The 19,739-nt window shown below is 48.9% G+C and overlaps 1 protein-coding gene across 2 annotated transcripts; it reads left to right on the forward strand.

The window, feature by feature from the left end:
* The first annotated feature begins 3,464 nt into the window (after positions 1 to 3,464).
* On the forward strand, positions 3,465 to 9,614 carry rtn4r (reticulon 4 receptor). Of its 2 annotated transcripts, XR_005458446.1 has the most exons (3): positions 6,789 to 7,095; positions 7,342 to 9,178; positions 9,394 to 9,614. XR_005458446.1 is itself a non-coding variant. In XM_038781453.1 (2 exons), exons 1-2 carry the CDS (start codon positions 4,063 to 4,065, stop codon positions 8,772 to 8,774), a joined length of 1,443 nt encoding a protein of 480 aa, XP_038637381.1. In that variant the 5' UTR covers positions 3,465 to 4,062; the 3' UTR covers positions 8,775 to 9,304. The 2 variants fall into 2 exon arrangements, 1 of the variants encoding a protein (XP_038637381.1); XM_038781453.1 differs by lacking the exons at positions 6,789 to 7,095; positions 9,394 to 9,614 and adding an exon at positions 3,465 to 4,072 and having other exon boundaries at positions 7,342 to 9,304.
* The last annotated feature ends 10,125 nt before the right edge of the window (positions 9,615 to 19,739 follow it).

The following is a 19,739-nucleotide window of genomic DNA, read 5'->3' on the forward strand; positions in this document are numbered from 1 at the left end:
TGCATCCAGGTGCTCAACCATTTTTTGATATCATTTGGAGTGAATCAAAATGGCTGAAGGTTAGCTTCGATGATGATGTGGACCTCAGGGGAGATCGAAATGGATCATCATCTCGGCATTTTTGGTTGAAGGTGATTGAAAATTCTTCAACTTTGTCTTTTCCACTTGTGTGCTAGATGCTGCCTTCAGTGAGGATCTGGAACCTCATGGAGCCTCTTCCTCTCTTTAGGAATTTAGTTGTCACTAACATTCATGACTGAATGTGGCAGGACTTCAGAGCTTTGATCTGACCCATTATTTGTGGGATCACGTAGCTCTACATGCTCTGACTGTTGTTTGCCATGCAAGTAGTCCTCTGCTTTAGGTAAGCCGAGTGCTGTGCCTGACATGCTCTTCTACACTCCTCATTGAACCAGATTTGCTCCTCTAACTTGATGGTAATGTTAAAGTGAGGACTATACCAAGCCATGACGTTATAGATTGTTGTTGTTTTATTTGTTGTTTTTTAAAATATAAATTTAGAGTAACCATTTGAATTTTTTTCCCAATTAAGGGGCAATTTAGCGTGGCCAATTCACCTACCCTGCACATCTTTTTTGGGTTGTGGGGGTGACACCCAAGCAGATATGGCAGAATGTGCAAACTCCACTTGGACAGTGAGTCAGGACCGGGATCGAACCCAGGTCCTTGGCACCTTGAGGCAGCAGTGCTAACCACTGGGCCACCGTGCCGCCCTATAGATTGTCGTTGAATACAATTCTGCTTCTCCTTTAGGTCCACAACATCCCAGCAATACTCCTCGTATGAGGAACAGTTGAGGACTCTGGGTCTGTACTCACTGGAGTTTAGGAAAAACTTGAACCAGAGGGCACAATCTCAGACTAAAGGGACGATCTTTAAAGGTCAAATAAATATTTCTTTTTTGTTCATTGCTCATCCCCTGCCACAGACCCAGTTTGTCAGCTACGTCCTTCAGGACTTAATCAGTTTAGTCAGTAGGGGTACTACAGAGTGACTTTTGGATGTCTATCAATGGAATCCATTCTGTGCCCTTTCTACTCACAGTGCTCCCTCTAAGTAGTCTTCAGCATTGAGGAGTGCTGATCCATCAGCTAACGAAGAGCCAACGGTGTTAGTCGGGATGAACCATGCCCATATTCTATCCGATGTCATTAGTCTTCATGCAATCTAAAGTCAATGTTGAGGACTCCCAGGGTCACACACTCCTGGCTCTATACCAACACATCACCACCTCTGTTGGTGCCAGTGAAACAGGGCACAGCTAGGAATGCTCATGTTGGAGCCAGGGACATTCACTGGCAATATGGTTGGCTGAGTATGACTCTGCCAGGCTGTTACTCGATAGTCAGTGGAGTATTTTTGACAGATGGTGGTGACCTCTGCAGGGTCAGCTGGCTTTGCCATATATGAATCTGGTGCCTAGATGCAAGTTAGACAATTTGGTTTGTGTCTTATTTTGGATTTTGGTAGCAGTCTTGATTTAACGGAATGGCTTACTGGGCATTTTCAGGAGGCGATTAAGAATCAGCCATATTGGTCTGGATCTGGTGTGCACAGTAAGAAATCTTACAACACCAGGTTAAAGTCTAACATGTTTGTTTCAAACACTAGCTTTCAGAGGCCCCGAGGAAGGAGCAGTGCTCCGAAAGCTCGTGTTTGAAGCAAACATGTTGGACTTTAACCTGGTGTTGGAAGACTTCTTACTGTGCTCATCCCAGTCCAACGCCGGCATCTCCACATCATGAATCTGGTGTGACACTGGGGTCAGATCCAGCAATGACGGCAGATTTCCTTCCCTAAAGGACGCTAAGTGAACAAGATAGATCCGGTCACCATTACTGATACAGGCTTTTATTTATTTAAGTTATTGCCTTTATAGCCCCAGCTGCCGTCAAGGGATTCCCACTCATCTCTGGAATGGATAATTAATCGGTTACTGGTCCAGTAACATCGCCACTCTGCTCTCGTGTCCCGACACTTAATACTCTTCTCTTCCCTCTGAGAGTTCCCATCAGACGGGCCCATGGGGCGGGGCGGGGGGGGGGGGGGGGGGGGTTTGAAAGGATTTATCCCGTTTCCCGCTCTGCCCCGAGTGTATCCCAACCGGCAGCTGGAGCTTGGCAGTGAGCGGGAACTTCCAGGGCACGCCGACCTTTCCAAGATAGAGAGATGAAAATTCAGGACAATTTCAGAAGCCGAGTGAGGCTCTGACTCTGCGCTGGGGGAGGCGGGAGGGGTCTATCCTCTCGCCTCTCAGAGACTTCCCACCAAACTGCAGCATCCTCCCCACATCATACTGAACCACATTGCAGCGGGCTCTGCTGTCTCAACTGCCATTCTCCGGAACCTGGGCAGCTTCATACCTGCACAGTGTGTGTGTGTGTGAGAGAGAGAGAGAGAGGACACTCTGGGATGCCTGGCGTGGGGAACTCGAAACACCAGTTCCATGTCAATTACACACAGATTGTGTTTGTGAAACTCCCTGTGCACTGTACTCTGTTTCAACTCTGTATAATCACTGACCCCCCTCCCTCATCCCCCCTCCACATGCTTCAACATTCCTTGTGTGTGTGTGTGTGCGTGTGTATGAGAGTGTGTGACTATGTGTGAGTGTATGTGTGAATGTGTGAGTGAGTGAGTGTGTGTGAGTGTGTGTGTGAGTATGAGTGAGTGAGTGTGTGAGTATGTGTGTGAGTATGAGTGAATGTGTGTGAGTGAGTATGTGAGTGTGTGTGTGTGTGAGTATGAGTGAGTATGTAAGTGTGTGTGTGAGTGAGCATGTGAGTGTGTGTGCGTGAGTGTGTGTGAGTGAGTATGTGAGTGTGTGTGTGTGAGTGTGTGTGAGTGAGTGTGTGTGTGAGTGAGTGTGTGCGTGAGTGTGTGTGAGTGAGTGTGTGTGAGTGAATGTGTGCGAGTGATTGCGTGTGTGTGTGAGTGAATGTGTGAGTGTGTGTGTGTCAGAGTGGGTGTGTGTGTGTGAGTGAATGAGTGTGAGTGTGAGTGTGTGTCAGTGAGTGTGAATGTGTGTGCGTGTGAGAGTGAGTATGTGTGAGTGAGTGTGTGTGTGTGTGTATGTGAGTGAGTGCGTGAGTGTGTGTGAGGATGTGTGTGAGTGTGCGTGTGAAAGTGTGTGAATAAGTGTGTGAGTGAGTGTGTGTGAGTGAGTGTGAGTGAGTGTGAGTGTAAGTGTGTGAGTGAGTGTGTATATGAGTGAGTGTGTGTGTGAGTGAGTGTGTGTGAGTGAGTGTGTGTGTGTGTAAGTGTGTGTATGAGTGAGTGTGTATATGAGTGAGTGTGTGTGTGAGTGAGTATGTGTGTGAGTGAGTGTGTGTGAGTGTGTGTGTCTCTCCCACCCCCAGCACCATTCTCGCTCTCTGCCCCTCTCTCCAGCCAGCTCCCTGATCTTGCTGCTGCTTCAGAGTGGCGCATCCTCCTGTCCCTCCCTCTCCTCCCCTCCTCCTCGCTCTCTCTCTCTCTCACTCACACACAAGCTGCTGATGACAGATTCTCAGCACGTCAGACCACGCCAACCCGCCCCACCAGCTCGATAAAACATTCATTCCCTTTCTGCATCGTGAGCTTGCCGGGACCGGATTGCGGCTCAGTGCCTCCTGTGCCCAACTCCGCCAACCCCGCGCCCTGCAGGAGAGGGAGACAGAGGGAGAGCCGCCGGGGTCGCCTGCTCAGCCCCACCACCACCCGCTGCTCCAAACTCCTCGGCATTCATGGATCGGACTTTGCTGACTTGTGCTCCTCTCTGATGCTCGCATTCTGGGATGCTGAATGTGGGTTGCCGCTCAGCCCTGCACTCGGGAGTGATGCTGACTGCACGGGGGCACAGCCCGCTCCAAGTTGCCCACACACTCTGGCTGCTCCGGCGGTAACTTTCCCGGGCTCCTGCCGGCTCCCCCACCGCCCCCCGGGCTGAGAGAGGTGCAGCCGAGCGGTGCAACACAGCCCCCTCCCCATCCCTCCCCCTCCTCGCCTCCGTTTCTTTTGGGGGGAAACAACGACAGCCGCAAGGCGACCACCGGGAAGGCGATGGCTGAAGGTAGGCAGAGATTTCCGCTCACCCCAACTAGAAACAACTTTCTTTTTCTGCAAACTGACATCCAGCAACTTTACACAGGCAGGGAGCAAATTGTGTCCAATAAATTTGTGTGGGGGAGCTAGGGGTTGGGTGGGGGGTGAGGTGGGAGCTGGGGATTGGTGGGGGGGGGGGGGTGAGGGGAGAGCTGGGGGTAATGGGGAGGGGGTGAGGGGAGAGATGGGGGTTGGGTGAGGGGGAGCTGGGGGTTGGGTGGGGGGTGAGGTGGGAGCTGGGGGTTGGTGGGGGTGAGGGGAGAGCTGGGGGTAATGGGGAGGTGGTGGGGAGAGATGGAGGTTGGGTGAGGGGGAGATGGGGGTTGGGTGGGAGGGGTGATGGAAGAGGTGGGGGTTAGGTGGGGGGTAATGGAGAACTGAGGGGAGGGCTGGGGGTTGGGTGGGCGGTGAGGGAGGAGCTGGGAGTTGAGTGGGGGGCAGTGAGGGGAGAGCTGGGGGTGAGGGGGAAGCTGGGGTTGGGTGGGTGAGGGGGGCGTTGGGGGGCTGAGGGGTAGCTGGGGGTTGAGTGGGATGGGTGAGGGGGAACTGGTGGTGGGTGGGGAGGTGAGGGGAGAGCTGGGGGGTTGAGGGGGAGCTGGGGGTTGGGTGGGAGGGTGAGGGGAGCTGGGGATTGGGGGGGGTGACGGGGAGCTGGGGGGTGAGGGGAGAGCTGGGGTGGTTGAGGGGGGCTGTGGGTGGGGAGGTGAGGGGAGAGCTGGGGGTTGTTGGGTAGGTTGAGGGGAGAGCTGGGGGTTGTTTGGGGGTGGGGGTTGTTAAGGGGGGAGCTGAGAGGTTGGTGGGTGGGGGGGGGGGTGAGCTGGGGGTTGGTGGGTGGGGTATTTTAATTTGTGTCTAGATCCAGCTGAATTATTTGTTAAATGGAGAATGATTGTAAGTGTTGCCGTTTAAAAGGAGGTGCGATGCCGGATTGCTTCCCACTTGGTGAAAGTGTCGGTGAGCAAGCTGAGTGCCGCAGCTTTAAACGGCTGCGTGGTTCCCTGTGAGAATTCTGAGTGAAGCCCGTGTCCGCAAGGATAAAATATCCCCTCCCCTGCCATTCCCCCCCCCCCCCCCCCGGGCTAGAATAGTCCCCAGTGCAGAGTTAGGAGTATCCTAAAGGATATTTTGCACCATAATAAACTCAGGGGGAAGAAGGATTAGTGTGTTTGTGTATGGCGGGGGGGGGGGGGGGGGGTGGAGAGGGTTAACATTCCCTGATCAGGGAGTGCAGGGATGATTTGGAGAGGATTGTGGAGCGGTCCAGCTGGAATGTGACAAGCTCCCTGTTCCCAGCTCGATCTGGTGACATTTGCATTGGGCGGCGCGCATCGTGTCAGGAGTCCCTGGGCACTTCGGGAGCCTGAAACTTCTGAATGCCGCCCTCTCCCCCAGGTCCGGTTTGCAAACAGGGACGTCCCTTGTGAGCAATACGAAGGGCCAGTTTTTTCTCATTTAAAAATCAACCAGACATGGCCCAGGATCGACCACATATACATTCTGCAATTAAAAAGGAGCGAGGCAGTGAGGGGGGAGATGGTGTGGGGTGCAGATACATATTCGGATTATGAGATGCAGAGAGGGAAACCGAAATACGTTCGAGATGGGCGCACAGAGCGAACGGGTGATAAAGGGGCACAGAGATTATTCGAGAGAGGTACACATTAGATACAGATAGAGTGAGGGTCAGCAGAGTAACAGAGAGATCGACAGACAAATAAGAAGGAAGACACGCTCTGAAGATATGTAGATATGTGGATAGAGAGAGTGATAAGTGTGAGTGGATGGAGAAAACCAAATAGAAGTGCCGGCTGGTAGAAAGCAGCGACAAATAAAGATAGATACAGAACGCCTGAGGTACAGGATTAAATGGATAGAGATCGAAGAGAATGGACTGAAAACAAGAAGAGAAATGGACACACAGCTAAAGAAATAAATGTCGATTTCTCGATAGAAAGATCAATAGACTGAAAATAGAGACACATTGAGATAGACACCCAAACAAAGCAATTTGGATGTTGGAAATGTGAGATAGGGATAGAGTGAGGGAGGGACAGGGCAAACCAGGTGGAAATACACAGATTGGGAATGGAAATGTAGATACACACACAGGTAGAACAAGGAGTGAAATAGGGTTGACAAAATGACAAAGACTGAAGGATTGGAAAATGGATAACTAGACAGAGGGAGGGAACCAACACATGACAGGAACGAATAAAGAAATGCATATCACTGCGTTACTTTGCGCTGGAGTCTGGGAACTGGTGAGGCCGGTAGAGTCCCTGTAAGTAGAAAGCGGGAAAATTAAACAGTAAGTGATTCTGTCCCAATTGACGGAGGTGAAAACATTACTAAGGAGCATCGCAAAGGAGCGGGTTGTTACAGTGATGTGGCCTCGTGGATTGATCACTGGTGTGCCTCTCAATGTGTCGGGAGTGTGCTTGTCACTACACTCCGTTGTTCAATCGCCGCCCTCAGACCAGTTCTCAACTGAAGGGGGCAGCTCCAGCCTGGTGCGAGTCCAAATCCAATAACTGGCAGAGAATCAGGGGCGTCAGGCCGAGAGCTGGGAACTGCCCATGCCCACAACCCCCCCCCCCCCCCCCCCCCCCCCCCCCCCCCCCCTTCCACCCTCACTCACAAAACACTCACCTTGGACTTCGGATACATTCAATTTGACACCAAACGTTATTTGTTAAACCTCCCTTGCTATTTCTTTTAGATAATTACAGGAGTGCGGGGGTGAGGGCAGACATCATCCCCCTCTCCCCATCAGCCCCCACGATCGTTTTTTAATTGGCATTGTTGTATTCCTGAACATGCTCCCCCATTGCTATAATACTTCAAAACTCGCACGGTTAATTGCTACAGAGTGAATATAGGTGTCGATGGGGGTGAAGATGTTTATATTATGTATGTCTATAAGAAATTGGTCTGGAGGACAAATATCCTGCGCTATGAACACGCTGATTAGCAGAGCAGTGATGTTATCAGGTAATATTCGCCATGCATTATTGATGCTATATCCTTAATAGATGGCGGTTACTCAGGAGTACAGCAGCGGCTGCCGAGGGTTGAACTGTACACTCGGGCGGGACAGTTATGGCAGAACGATATCCTGTGTGGTTCTTGCTCACTGAGTGCACGGTTGAACAGCTGTCAGAATGCAATGGGTTATTATAGCATTAAACGAGCCGGTGCGCAGGTCATATTGACTTTATCGTTCTCCTTGCTCCACAGGAAACAGGCTCCTCTTTCTCGCGCTCTGCTTGCACTATCTCCCGAAAGCTGACTGCTGTCCCAAGGATTGCACCTGCTACAGCGAGCCCATGACAGTCAGCTGTCAGCAGCAGGGGTTCAGAGCGGTTCCTGACGGTATCCCACTCCGAAGCCAGCGGATCTTCCTCCAGAACAACAAGATTCCTCTGGTGGACTCCGGCAGCTTCAGCTCCCGCCGGAACCTGACTGTCCTTTGGCTCCATTCCAATAACATCAGCATCATCCAGCCCGGGGCTTTCTCTGGCCTGGGGCGCCTGGAGGAGTTGGACATTGGGGAAAATATTAATCTCAAGTCTCTGACTCCCACCACCTTCCAGGGCTTGGTGCGACTTCACACCCTGCACATCCACAGATGTGGCGTTTCACAGCTGCCCACGGGTATATTCAGGGGGCTTGGCTCCTTGCAATACCTCTACCTGCAGGAGAACGTGTTGGAGAAATTGGACGATGACCTGTTTGTGGACTTGGGCAACCTGACTTCCTTATTCTTGCATGGGAACAGGATCAGGAGCTTGTCGGAAAATGTGTTCCGGGGATTGGGCAGCCTGGACAAACTCCTGCTGCACCAGAATCGAGTTAACCTGGTGCATAGGATGGCCTTCCATGACCTCGGCAAGTTAGGGTTATTGTACCTCTTCAACAACAACATCACCGTCCTGACTGGGCAGACCATGCAGCCCTTAGTGTCCCTCCAGTACCTGCGACTGAACGGGAACCAGTGGATCTGTGACTGTCGAGCCAAATCACTTTGGGAATGGTTCAGGCATTTCCGTGGGTCCAGTTCGGTGTTGGAGTGTCACACCCCCTCCCGCCTGTTCCTCAGCGACCTTAAAACACTGGACCGCCGCGACCTGGAAACCTGCCTGGATTCCTCCAGCCAGATCAGGACCAGTATATTCAGCACCAGGACCAGGTCTGGCAAACTGCCCACGGTGGAGACCCCACCGGGCTCCAGAGATGGCCCAGCCAGATGCTGCGACCCGGGCAACGAGCAGTCCTCCCTCATATACACCAAAGCCAAGTCGGCTCCCTCCTCCTACAACAGCAGAGGCTCCACCAGCAACCCGCTGAAGGACAAGGAGAACATATCCAAGACCAGGTACACGGAGAACGCCCTGTCGAAAAACGGGACGTACAAAAGTGGGTTGAGCGACGCTCCCATGGGGACTTTCTCCGCCAAAATAGACCAGTCGTTAGTCATGCTGAACCCAGAGCTGCTGGACAATCTGGACTCCTCCACGTCGCCCACAACTAAAAAGAAGCGAAAGTGTTACAAAAAGCCTAAGACGGACTCAGCTCCCTGCCGCCTCAATAACGGGTCGTATCGAATGCTCTTGTGGAAGTCAGCACTGCTGACAGTGTGCCTGCTGTGTGTCTTACTGTACACTTCTTAACCCGCTTTCAGCACTGGGCCCCATTCAGCGAAACACTTCCCTGTGACCTCTGCAGACAATTAAAGGAGAAACTATTATTCTAAAGTGAAGAAAGCTTTGATCGTTCTAAAAATAACTTGGATGCCTTTATATAAAATGTTTAAAAAGAAAACAAAATGGAGAGGAAATGATGTATATATTTGTCTGTGTTCAATCATTAACTTAACGGGTTCACCCCTTTCAAATCCCATCGAGATTCAAGCTTTTGCAAGAAAAAAAGGGCGTCAGGAAACGCCAAACAAAAAAAAATGTTATTCAGTTTAATTTACTGATCGAACATCGAGTATTTCGCACAGCCGAGGGGGTTTCCCGCCACTAAACTGGGCTGTTGCAGGATGGATCGATATCTGGGAATCCATGTTCTGGTATTTGCAATCTCGTTCCTCTTGTTTTGTTTTTTTGATTTGAGATGATTTGAGTTGATTTTCCCGTGTGGAATGTGATGCACTGAACTCTGACATTGTTTCCAATCCCCCCCCCCCCCCCCCCCCCCCCCCACCACCATCACCCCACCCTCCCTCCTGTCCCCACCCTCCTCCAAACCTATCGCCTGACCCCCTCGCTGCATTTCTTTTTACAGAATGCTGCTGAATGCAGACCACAAACGAGCCCTGGATCCGTTTAATTTTACTGGTGTAAAAGGTTCAAAATATATTCCAAAAGAAACAAAAAAAAATAAAAGATTTTTTTTTAAGATATCCTTTCGTCTAAGACTCTTGTCGAGGGGGCAGAACTGGCGTTTTATTGCTCTGGTTTTGAAGGAGTTAAATCATCTTTTGGAAATTTGGCGCGTATTCGATGGTTAACCACATCTCTCCTGGTTTGGAGAACAGAGTCAAATTGTGGAGGGGGTTGGGGGGGGGGGGGGGGGGTTGAAAATGAGCCGGACATGTAGGGATTTCAAAATGTTACATTCTTTTCATCCCGTCCAAGTATTCCCGGGAAGCGAGGAGTTGCCAAGTCACTGGGAATGTGCACTTCTGTTTCGTTTTGCTAAATTGGTTAAATCCACTCTGATTTATTAATGGCCAAAGGGAATTGAAAAGAAATATGGAATTATATATTGGCTGGACTGGTTTAGCACTGGGCTAAATCGCTGGTTTTTAAAGCAGACCAAGGCAGGCCAGCAGCACGGTTCAATTTCCATACCAGCCTCCCCGAACAGGCGCTGGAATGTGGCGACTAGGGGCTTTTCACAGTAACTTCTTTGAAGCGTACTCCTGACAATAAGCGATTTTCATTTTCATGGTGTGGTTCAAGATGATTCGGGGGGAGAATTAGGATTAGAGGATGATTTGAAACGGGAGCTTGTTCCATGTGGAACGGGCCTGTTTGCCTGGAGCGGGGGTCCCACTGCAAATCGCTGCATCACCCCATAGTGCCTGAAGCTAGGAATCGATCCCAAGCGTGGAGTCTGCCCTCCCCCAGCCCCCTCCTCCCCCGACACTGGTTAACTTGGATAGCCACCTTCAGCCGGGCCTAGGTGCAGATCCAGTGATGCTCAGGGAACCAAGTGCAGACCTCAAGTAAGTTGCAACGGGAGTTCTCATTTGCATCCACAAGTCAACAATCAGATAGCGTGTCCAGGGACAGCACAGAAACAGGCCATTCGGCCCCAACTGCTCCATGCGCCACACGAGCCCCCCCCCCCCCCCCCCCACATATCCCATCCCTCTAACCCTATCCAACCTGACCATCGTCCCTTCCTCACCCACGTATCTTGCCCAACTGCCCCCCCCCCCCCCCCCCCGTCTCATTTCTCCCGGTGACGGGCCACACTGCCGGGCTACATTCTCCTGGGAGTTGCTCACCTTGTGTCGTCCCCAGTCAGCACCATGCGACTGTGGGCCTTGAATACACTGGCCAAGTCTGGCAGGAACTAACCAACCTGGTCAATATCCGTGTCCAAACCCCACTGGGCAGTGATCAGGAAATGCTTTTAGCTGTGACCTGCTAAACCGGGGCAGATCGGGGATTTATTGCAGAGAGGATCGCTGAGGTCTGTATGGTTTATTTTCCTTTACTGGATCAAATGGCGAGGAGGTAAAGGTCATTTGCGTTTTCGCTATCCAGCAGCACCCTCCAGTCCAGCTGCGTTCCATACTTGTAACTTCGGTCATTTTCCTTTGCTTTGTGAGGTTAATGTTTCCTTGGTGGCTTAATGGTCCCTTCACCTGAACCCTGGGGTGGGGTACATGTGTTTGCAAAAAAAAAACAAATACTGCTGAGCACCGACCACATGAAACAGCAAGTATGAAATCACATCAGGGACACCCCAGCCCGCAATATCCCCCCTCCCCCGCTCAAGGAAGCGTGCACGAAACGGTTAAACCCCAAAACACACACAGATCAAATCCCAATTCTGTGCAATGTTGTCAGAAACACTTCAAAGGAATCACCGGAAATCTGCCAGAAATATAAAACAGCGTTAACAGAGAGAAGAAACCCGAATAATATCACCAGGAGATATTTCCATTCGCAGTTCGCTGTTTTTAATCTTTTTAAAAAAATTAAACATTAATGAAAGATTAACGAACCGCCTGTTTGCAAAATCCCCGACAGGTCGGGACTGGGTAAATTGGCTGGCTCTGAGGAGGCTTTATTGAACGGCTGGGGTTAGATTTCTGTCAGCCTGTCTCCGGTGATTGCAGCCCTCTGTCGCTCTGACCTCTCTCAATGTTGAGAAACATTTCAGCTTCAGACAGGAGCAGCTCGCTGAGCTTCAGCATCGCTGCAAATGAAGGCGGAACAGGGTCCTCCACCCACCCAAAAACACACACACACACACCCCGGAGCAGGAAACACGGGTGTCCACTCAACCCCGTGTAACATTGGCCAGAGACAGAGCCGTTCAACCCGCGGCTCGATCCCAGATCAAAACACCATTCTTGCATTTCTAACGTTGAAATTCGTTGACTTATTCGCCGGCGATGCCACAGAAACATGAACATAAAATGCTGCCCGTCGCATTGGCCACCGGGGAACAGTCGGTGGAAAGTTATCACTTTAGTGGGAGGAGCGAGGTGTAGGTTTGGGAATAAGAGCTGAGTGTGGGATTGGGAGGAGCAGATTTGGGAAGGGAGGGGGATTTGCGGGTGGGACTAACAATGAGGAACCCCCACCCCCAGCTCTGTGTGCAAAAAAGCACTGGTTAATATTAATAATGTATTGAGGTTGCAATGGTCTATCCTAGTGCAGTGACGCGTTGTAATCGTCCTCTCGATTGGTGGCCGTTTTCACAAGGCATTTTTTTTGTAAAAGGAGACTTCAATTGGCACAAATATCATCCGATTAACACAACTTCTGAGCAGGCTCCCGCTGCAGCTGCCCGCCACAAACGTCCCCTGGGCACCCCAGGTCCATGTCAATGAATCCCAGGAGCAGCCCTGTCCTGCCTGCCAAAAAAAAAAGTCTGGATGAGGCTGCCAGGACGGGAAAGGCCAGGTCAGCCAGGCAGGCAGCGCAACTCTCTTCCCCTATTGCTCAGTCCATGAAGTAGCATCTGTCTCCTCCAGCACTCAGTCCCTGGGGGGAGTGGCTGAAATGATGGTCAACGGCAGGCGGCTGTTCTTCATGAGAGTAATGCTGTAAAACCCCGGGTGGTAGAGGTGGGGGGGGGGGGGGGTTATAAAACTTGATTAACGCATTCATATGAAACCTTAACAATTGGCCTCAGCAGCAAGTCGAAGCCCAGAGATTTGGAATATTTCTACCCAGTGTGGAGGATGCAGTGGTGTGTGTGTGTGATCTTTGTATTTGTGTTATTTCTGAATATGATTCCAGGCCACCAATTACTGGAAATGACAGCTGGGCAAAGGCAGCAGAGGTGAACCCGGAGCTGTTCCTGCAGTTCAGCAGGAGACAGAATTAAAGCCAAAACAAAAAAGAACATCTTTTCGTTGTTTTGTCTTTCACCTGAACTACGCCTGTTACCGGCTCTCCGGGACTGGAGGGAGACCGATTCCAAGGCCGAACCAGTTACCTTACAGTTCCTTTTGAAACGAGGAAATATGCACTCGGGGGTTGACATTAGCTTTGAAGTCCAAACGCACAGTTTGAGATTGATTCTTCAGCAATGGGATGACTGCAGCCGTTTGGATAAATGTTAGTTCAACTTAAAATGATTATCAAATCCAAATCAATGCTTGTTTTATACCAGTTGATCTTTCCCGCATTTTGCTGCATTGCAGTCAATTCCAGGATCAGATTCCACGATTCAATCCCAATCCCAGTCGGCGTCTATGATGGAACAAAATAGGTCCAACAAAGAATGTATAGGTTGAGCACAACTTCTTTCGAACTGTGTGACTACAGATGAGGACATTTCAGCCGAGACTGCTGTATAATTGATCGATCAATCCCCATATATTCCAGACCGAAGGAGCCCAATGTGTATATTCTATTGTATAACACCCAAACTGATGGAGTTCCTATGTTTTTATCCTATCGTATATCCACAAATCAACTGATGGATTCCCCGTGTTTTCATCATATCCTAAATGCCCCTAGACTAACTGATGAATTCCCTGTGTATTCTTCCAGTTCTATATCCACACATATAGGAACATAGGAATTGATGGGCAAACGAGAACTGAGGCCCGATTTGCCTTCGAAGATACTGACAGTCACACGATATACCAATAATAATAATAAAAAGACTTGTATTCATGTCGCGCTTTTCAGGACCACGGGAAGTCTTAAAACACTTGTGAATTGTAGCCACTGTTGCAATGTTGCAAACCAGGCAGCCCCATTTATGCACGGCAAGCTCCCACAAATAGCAACGTGTTAATGCCCAGAGTGATGGAAGAGCAATATAATGTGATGCTGGAAATCTCAAATAAATAATGCTGGAAATATTCAACAGTTACGGCAGCATCTGTGGAGGGATTAACAGAGTTAAGTTTCAGGTCAATAACCTTTCATCAGAACTCCCAGTAATAGTGGAGTTGGTTATCTTGGCTGGAACATAATAATCCAATTGATATAATCCCCATTTTCCTGTATAACCCCTAGACGGCTGGGATCAAACATACTGGATGATTTTTAATATAAAAATTTAATTTTCTTTTTGTATTATTTTAATATATTCTAAATCAATTCAACGACTACAGAGGGCCCTGTCTAGGTTGCATATAAGAGTCCTAAAAATAAAGAATACCTTCAAATTCCAAAATTGCACATGCTCAAATACAATAATACGGAACAGAGACACTCTTTGAATGCGTGTGAATACTTGTGAATGCGCGATTTACAGGAATTCCTGCTCAATAATCCACTGAATAAAGGGGCTGAAAGAAGACATTTGTGGAAAAATCTGATCAATCTGCGCAGATGCTAATGGAATGTTGTTCTTGTTGTGTTATCTCTTATATATAATTTAATTATTGCTTTATATACATGCAATGTTGTCAGGACTGACGGACTTCCGGAATATATTATCCCAAGCAAACGCTCAGTAACAATAGGCTGTCCTTGCAGACAGTTTTCCAGGTCAGTCTCCAATATCAGTGGACCCTCCCTCCACACACACTCTCAAATGTCATTTTGATACCAGTGGAATCACCCTGTATTCAAAGCTATATGAAAGGTTCTGATTATAATAAACTCTCCTTGTGCACTTTGATCCAGGAGGCACTCTGATCTCATAACCTCTCCCTGTAAACACTGACCAATGAAAGGCTCTGATTATAATAGACTTTCCCGCTTCACCCTGCCTCAGAATGAGTTCTGATTATAATATCCTCTCCCTGGTACCCACTGTCCCAGAGAAATTCAATTTGTAGTATCCTCACCTGGTACCCACTATCCCGGGAGGAATTCTGAGTATACAATCCTCTTCTTGTACCCACTATCCTGAAAAAAGTTCTAACGATAATATCTTCTTCCCGTGCTTAGCACCCAGGAGGAATACCGATGATAACATTGCCACTCTGTATCCACTATCGCAGGAGGAATTCTGATTATAGTATCCTTTTCCTGTACCCAGTGTCCTGGGAGGAATTCTGATTATAATATCCTCTTCGTGCACCCAGTATCCCGGGAAGAGGTTTTTGTTTGGAAATTCTTTTATTCCAAACATGTTCAATATCTAACACAACCTCAACATCCAACAGAGTATACAGTTTGTTCATTTTCCCCATTTACTCCCCCCTCCCCTTCGCGACAAACAGCTCCTGAAATATAGTCATGAACAGCCTCAACCGTATCTTAAAGCCCTCCTCTGACCTCTCAGGGCAAATTTGATTTTCCCCAACCTGAGTAACTCATATAAGGCTCTCAACCATGACGTGATCCCAGGCGGCGCAGCCGACCTCCAATTTGAAAGTATCCATCACCGGTCAATCAAAGAGGCGAAGGTCAGGACATCAGCCCCCTACTCCTCCAGCAAATCCGGCATCAAAACCCCCCAAAATCACCACTATAGGGTCCGGCATCATCTCAAACCCTAAAATCCTTGATAGGTTCCTAAACACTGCCTCCCAAAAGTTCTTAAACTCCTCACATCGCAAAAACACATGGGTATGGCTTGCCGCCCCCCTCCCACACATCTCGCATCCGTCAACCACCTCCTGGAAAAACCCACTCATCCAAGCCTGAATCATTAGGACCCTATGCACCACCTTAAATTGTTTAAGACCCATCCTTGAGCAGGACTAGGTTGAGTTCACTCGGTGCAATACTTCACACCAAAGTTCCCATCCTATCTGCCACCCAACTCCTCCTTCCACCTCTACTTGATTCTTTTCACAAAGGTCATGCCCTGTTCTCCCAACCAGCTATGTATGTCCCAATTCCTGCCATCGTCCCCTTCATCATGGAGCAACATTTTCTCCACTACCTGAGAGAATGAAGGCAGCTCCTTGCGCGTACAATCCCACACCCGCTCGTATCTGAATTCACTCGCTCTTGGTAGCTCGAACTTCTCCCCCAGTTCCTCCAGCCCAACAAACACACCCTCTACAAACATGTCCCTGACCCGCACTAGCTCTTAATCCCTCAATCTCCTGTACATCCCATCCATTCACCCCGGCGCAAACCCATGATTCCCACACAGTGGAGTCATCACCGACATGTGCCCCAGTTTAAAGTGCCTCTTCAGTTGGTTCCAAATTTTTATGGATGACTCCACCGTCAGACTGCCACCTGTACTTCCTCAGGGCAAATGGCAACAGGGCCATCACAAGGGCCTTCAGGCTCATCCCCTCGCACAACTCCTCCTCTAATCTCACCCAATCTGCCTTCCCCCACCATTGTTTCACCATTTTCACATTTATTGCCCAATAGTAATACAATAAATTCAGGAGCACCAGTCTCCATTCCTATCTCTACCTTTGCAATAGAGTCCTACTGACCCTTGGCACCCTCCTTGCCCACACAAATTCTGACATTAACGCATCTACCTTCCTAAAAAAAGGCGTTGGGGAGGAAAATCGGGGGATTCTGAGAAAAAACACAGGAATCTTGGCAGTATGTTCATCTTTACCATCTGTACCCTTCTCTGCCAATGTCAGGTGCAGAGTACCAGGTGCAGAGTACCCCACCATTTAAGGTCCCCCTGAACCTCCTCCACCAACCCCGTCAGGTTCCACCAATGCTTCGAGGTCCACTTGTGTGTTACCTGGATCCCCAAATACTGGAACCACTCTCGCACCCCCTGCTGCAAGGTGTTTACTGGGAAGACCTAACTTTTTCCAACATTCAATGTATAGCCTGAGAAGGCCTCAAATCTCTCCAGTAACCCTCTCCAGAATCATGGTTCTGTCCATGCCTTCTAATGGGTCTATGACAAACAGCAACAGGACATCAGCATACAGCGGCACCTGGTGTTTCCTGCCTCCTCTTTCAATCTCCCACCACTCAGCCGAGGCCCAAAGTGGCATCACCAAGGGCTTAATCGCAGGCATGAACAGCAGCAGGGATAGTGGACATCCCCTGCCTTGTTCCCTGTGCAGCCCACAACACATGGGGTTTGCCTCATTCATTGACACACTTGCCATGGGGGTTGTATACACCAACCAAACGCATGCCACAAACCTCATAAGACCATAAGACAGAGGAGCAGAATTAGGTCACTCGGCCCATCGAGTCTGCTCCGCCATTCAATCATCACTGATATTTTCTCATCCACATTCTCCTGCCTTCTCCCCATAACCCCTGATCCCCTTATTAATCAAGAACCTATCTCTCTCTGTCTTCAAGACACTCAGTGATTTGGCCTCCACAGCCTTCTGTGGAAAGAGTTCCACAGATTCACCACCCTCTGGCTGAAGAAATTCCTCCTCATCTCTGTTTTAAAGGATCGTCCCTTTAGTCTGAGATTGTGTCCTCTGCTTCTAGTTTTTCCTACAAGTGGAAACATCCTCTCCACGTCCGCTCCATCCAGGCAGTATCCTGTAAGTTTCAATAAGATCTCCCCTCATCCTTCTAAACCCCAATGAGTACAGACTCAGAGTCCTCAACTGTTCCTCATACGACAAGTTCTTCATTCCAGGGATCATTCTTGTGAACCACCTCTGGACCCTTTCCAAGGCCAGCACATCCTTCCTTAGATACAGGGCCAAAACTGCTCACAATACTCCAAATGGGGTCTGACCAGAGCCTTATAAGCCTCTGAAGTACATCCCTGGTCTTTTATTCGAGCCCTCTTGACATGAATGGTAACATTGCATTTGCCTTCTTAACTGCCGATTGAACCTGCACAGTAACCTTAAGAGAATCGTGAACAAGGACTCCCAAGTCCCTTTGTGCTTCTGATTTCCTAAGCATTTCCCCATTTAGAAAATAGTCTATCCTAAATTCCTCCTTCCAAAGTGCATAACCTCACACCTTTCCACATTATATTTCATTTGCCACTTCATTGCCCACTCTCCTAGCTTGTCCAAATCCTTCTGCAGCCCCCTTGCTTCCTCAATACTACCTGTTTCTCCACAGATCTTTGTATCATCTGCAAACTTAGCAACAGTGTCTTCAGTTCCTTTTTCCAGACCATTAATGTACATTGTGAAAAGTTGTGGTCCCAGCACAGACCTCTGAGGCACACCACTAGTCACCGGCTGCCATCCTGAAAAAGACCCCTTTATCCCCACTCTCTGCCTTCTGCCAGTCAGCCAATCCTCTATCCGTGCCAGAATCTTACCCTTAACACCATGGGCTTTCAACTTATTTAACACTCTCTCATGCGGCACCTTGTCAAAGGCCTTCTGGAAATCTAAATAAATCACATCCACTGGTTCTCCTTTATCCAACTTACTTGTTACCTCCTCAAAGAACTCTAACAGATTTGTCAGACACAACCTCCCTTTGGCAAAGCCGTACTGACTCAGTCCTATTTTACCATGCACTTCCAAGTACTTCACAATCTCATCTTTAATAACAGACTCTAAAATCTTACCAAAGACCGAAGTCAGGCTAACCGGCCTATAATTTCACATCTTCTGCCTCCCTCCCTTCTTAAACAGTGGTGTTACATTAGCCACTTTCCAGTCCTCTGGGATTATTCCTGCCTCCAGTATTTCCTGAAAGATCATCACCAATACCTCCCCAATTTCTTCAGCAAAATCTTTTAGGACCCTGCGGTGTAGTTCGTCTGGTCCAGATGACCTATCCACCTTCAGACCTTTCAATTTCCCCAGAACCTTCTCCTTAGTAATGGTCACTGCACTCACCACTGCCCCCTTGTTCCCCTGGAGCTCTGGCATCCCACTGGTGTCTTCCACCGTGAAGACTGATGCAAAGCAACTATTCAGTTTGTCTGCTATTTCTTTGTTTCCTATCATTACTTCTCCAACCACATTTTCCAGTGGTCCAATGTCTATTTTTGCCTCTCTCTTACCTTTTATATATTGAAAAAAACTCTTCCTATCTTACTTAATATTACTAGCTAGCTTGCACTCATACTTTATCTTCTCCCCCCTTATTGATTTTTTAGTTGTCCTCTGCTCGCTTTTAAAGGCTTCCCAATCATCTGGCTTCCCACTAATCCTCGCAACTTTGTATGCCTTTTCTTTAGCTTTTATGCTGTCCTTGACATCCCTCGTCAGCCATGGATGCCTTATCCTCCCCTTAGCATGTTTCCTCCTCCTTGGGATGAATTTCTGTTGTGCCTCCTGCCATTGCTGTTCCACTGTCTTCCCTGCTGAGCTCCTTTTCCAATGAACTCTGTCCAGCTCCTCCCTCATGTCTTTGTAGTTAACTTTATTTAATTGTAATACCGTTACATCTGATTGCAGCTTCTCCTTCTCAAACTGCAGGGTAAATTCTATCATATTGTGGTCACTGCTCCCTAAGGGTTCCTTCACCTTAAGTTCCCTAATCAAGTCTGCCTCATTGTGGATAGCATAATTGCTTCACAGCTCCATGGTCCCAGGTTCGATTCTGCCTTGGGTCACTGTCTGTGTGGAGTCTGCACATCCTCCCCGTGTGTGCGTGGGTTTCCTCCGGGTGCTCCGGTTTCCTCCCACAGTCCAAAGATGTGCAGGTTAGGTGGATTGGCCATGATAAATTGCCCTTAGTGTCCAAAATTGCTGTCAGTGTTGGGTGGGGTTACTGGGTTATGGGGATAGGGTGGAGGTGTTGACCTCGGGTAGGGTGCTCTTTCCAAGAGCCGGTACAGACTCAATGGGCCGAGTGGCCTCCTTTTGCACTGTAAATTCTATGATCTATTACACATCACTAAATCCAGAATTGGCTGTTCCCTAGTAGGCTCTGTCAAAAGCTGCTCCAAAAAAACATCTCTTCGACATTGCACAAATTCCTATTCTTGGGATCCACTACCACCCCGATTTTCCCAGTCTACCTGCATATTGAAGTCCCCCATGATTATTGTAATATTGCCTTTTTTACATGCCTTTTCTATCTCCTGATTTATTTTCTGCTCCACATCCTGACTACTGCCAGGGGGCCTGTATATAACTCCCATCAGGG

This window comes from Scyliorhinus canicula, chromosome 1, assembly GCF_902713615.1.
Source record: "Scyliorhinus canicula chromosome 1, sScyCan1.1, whole genome shotgun sequence".
In the NCBI taxonomy this organism is placed as follows: Eukaryota; Metazoa; Chordata; class Chondrichthyes; order Carcharhiniformes; family Scyliorhinidae; genus Scyliorhinus; species Scyliorhinus canicula.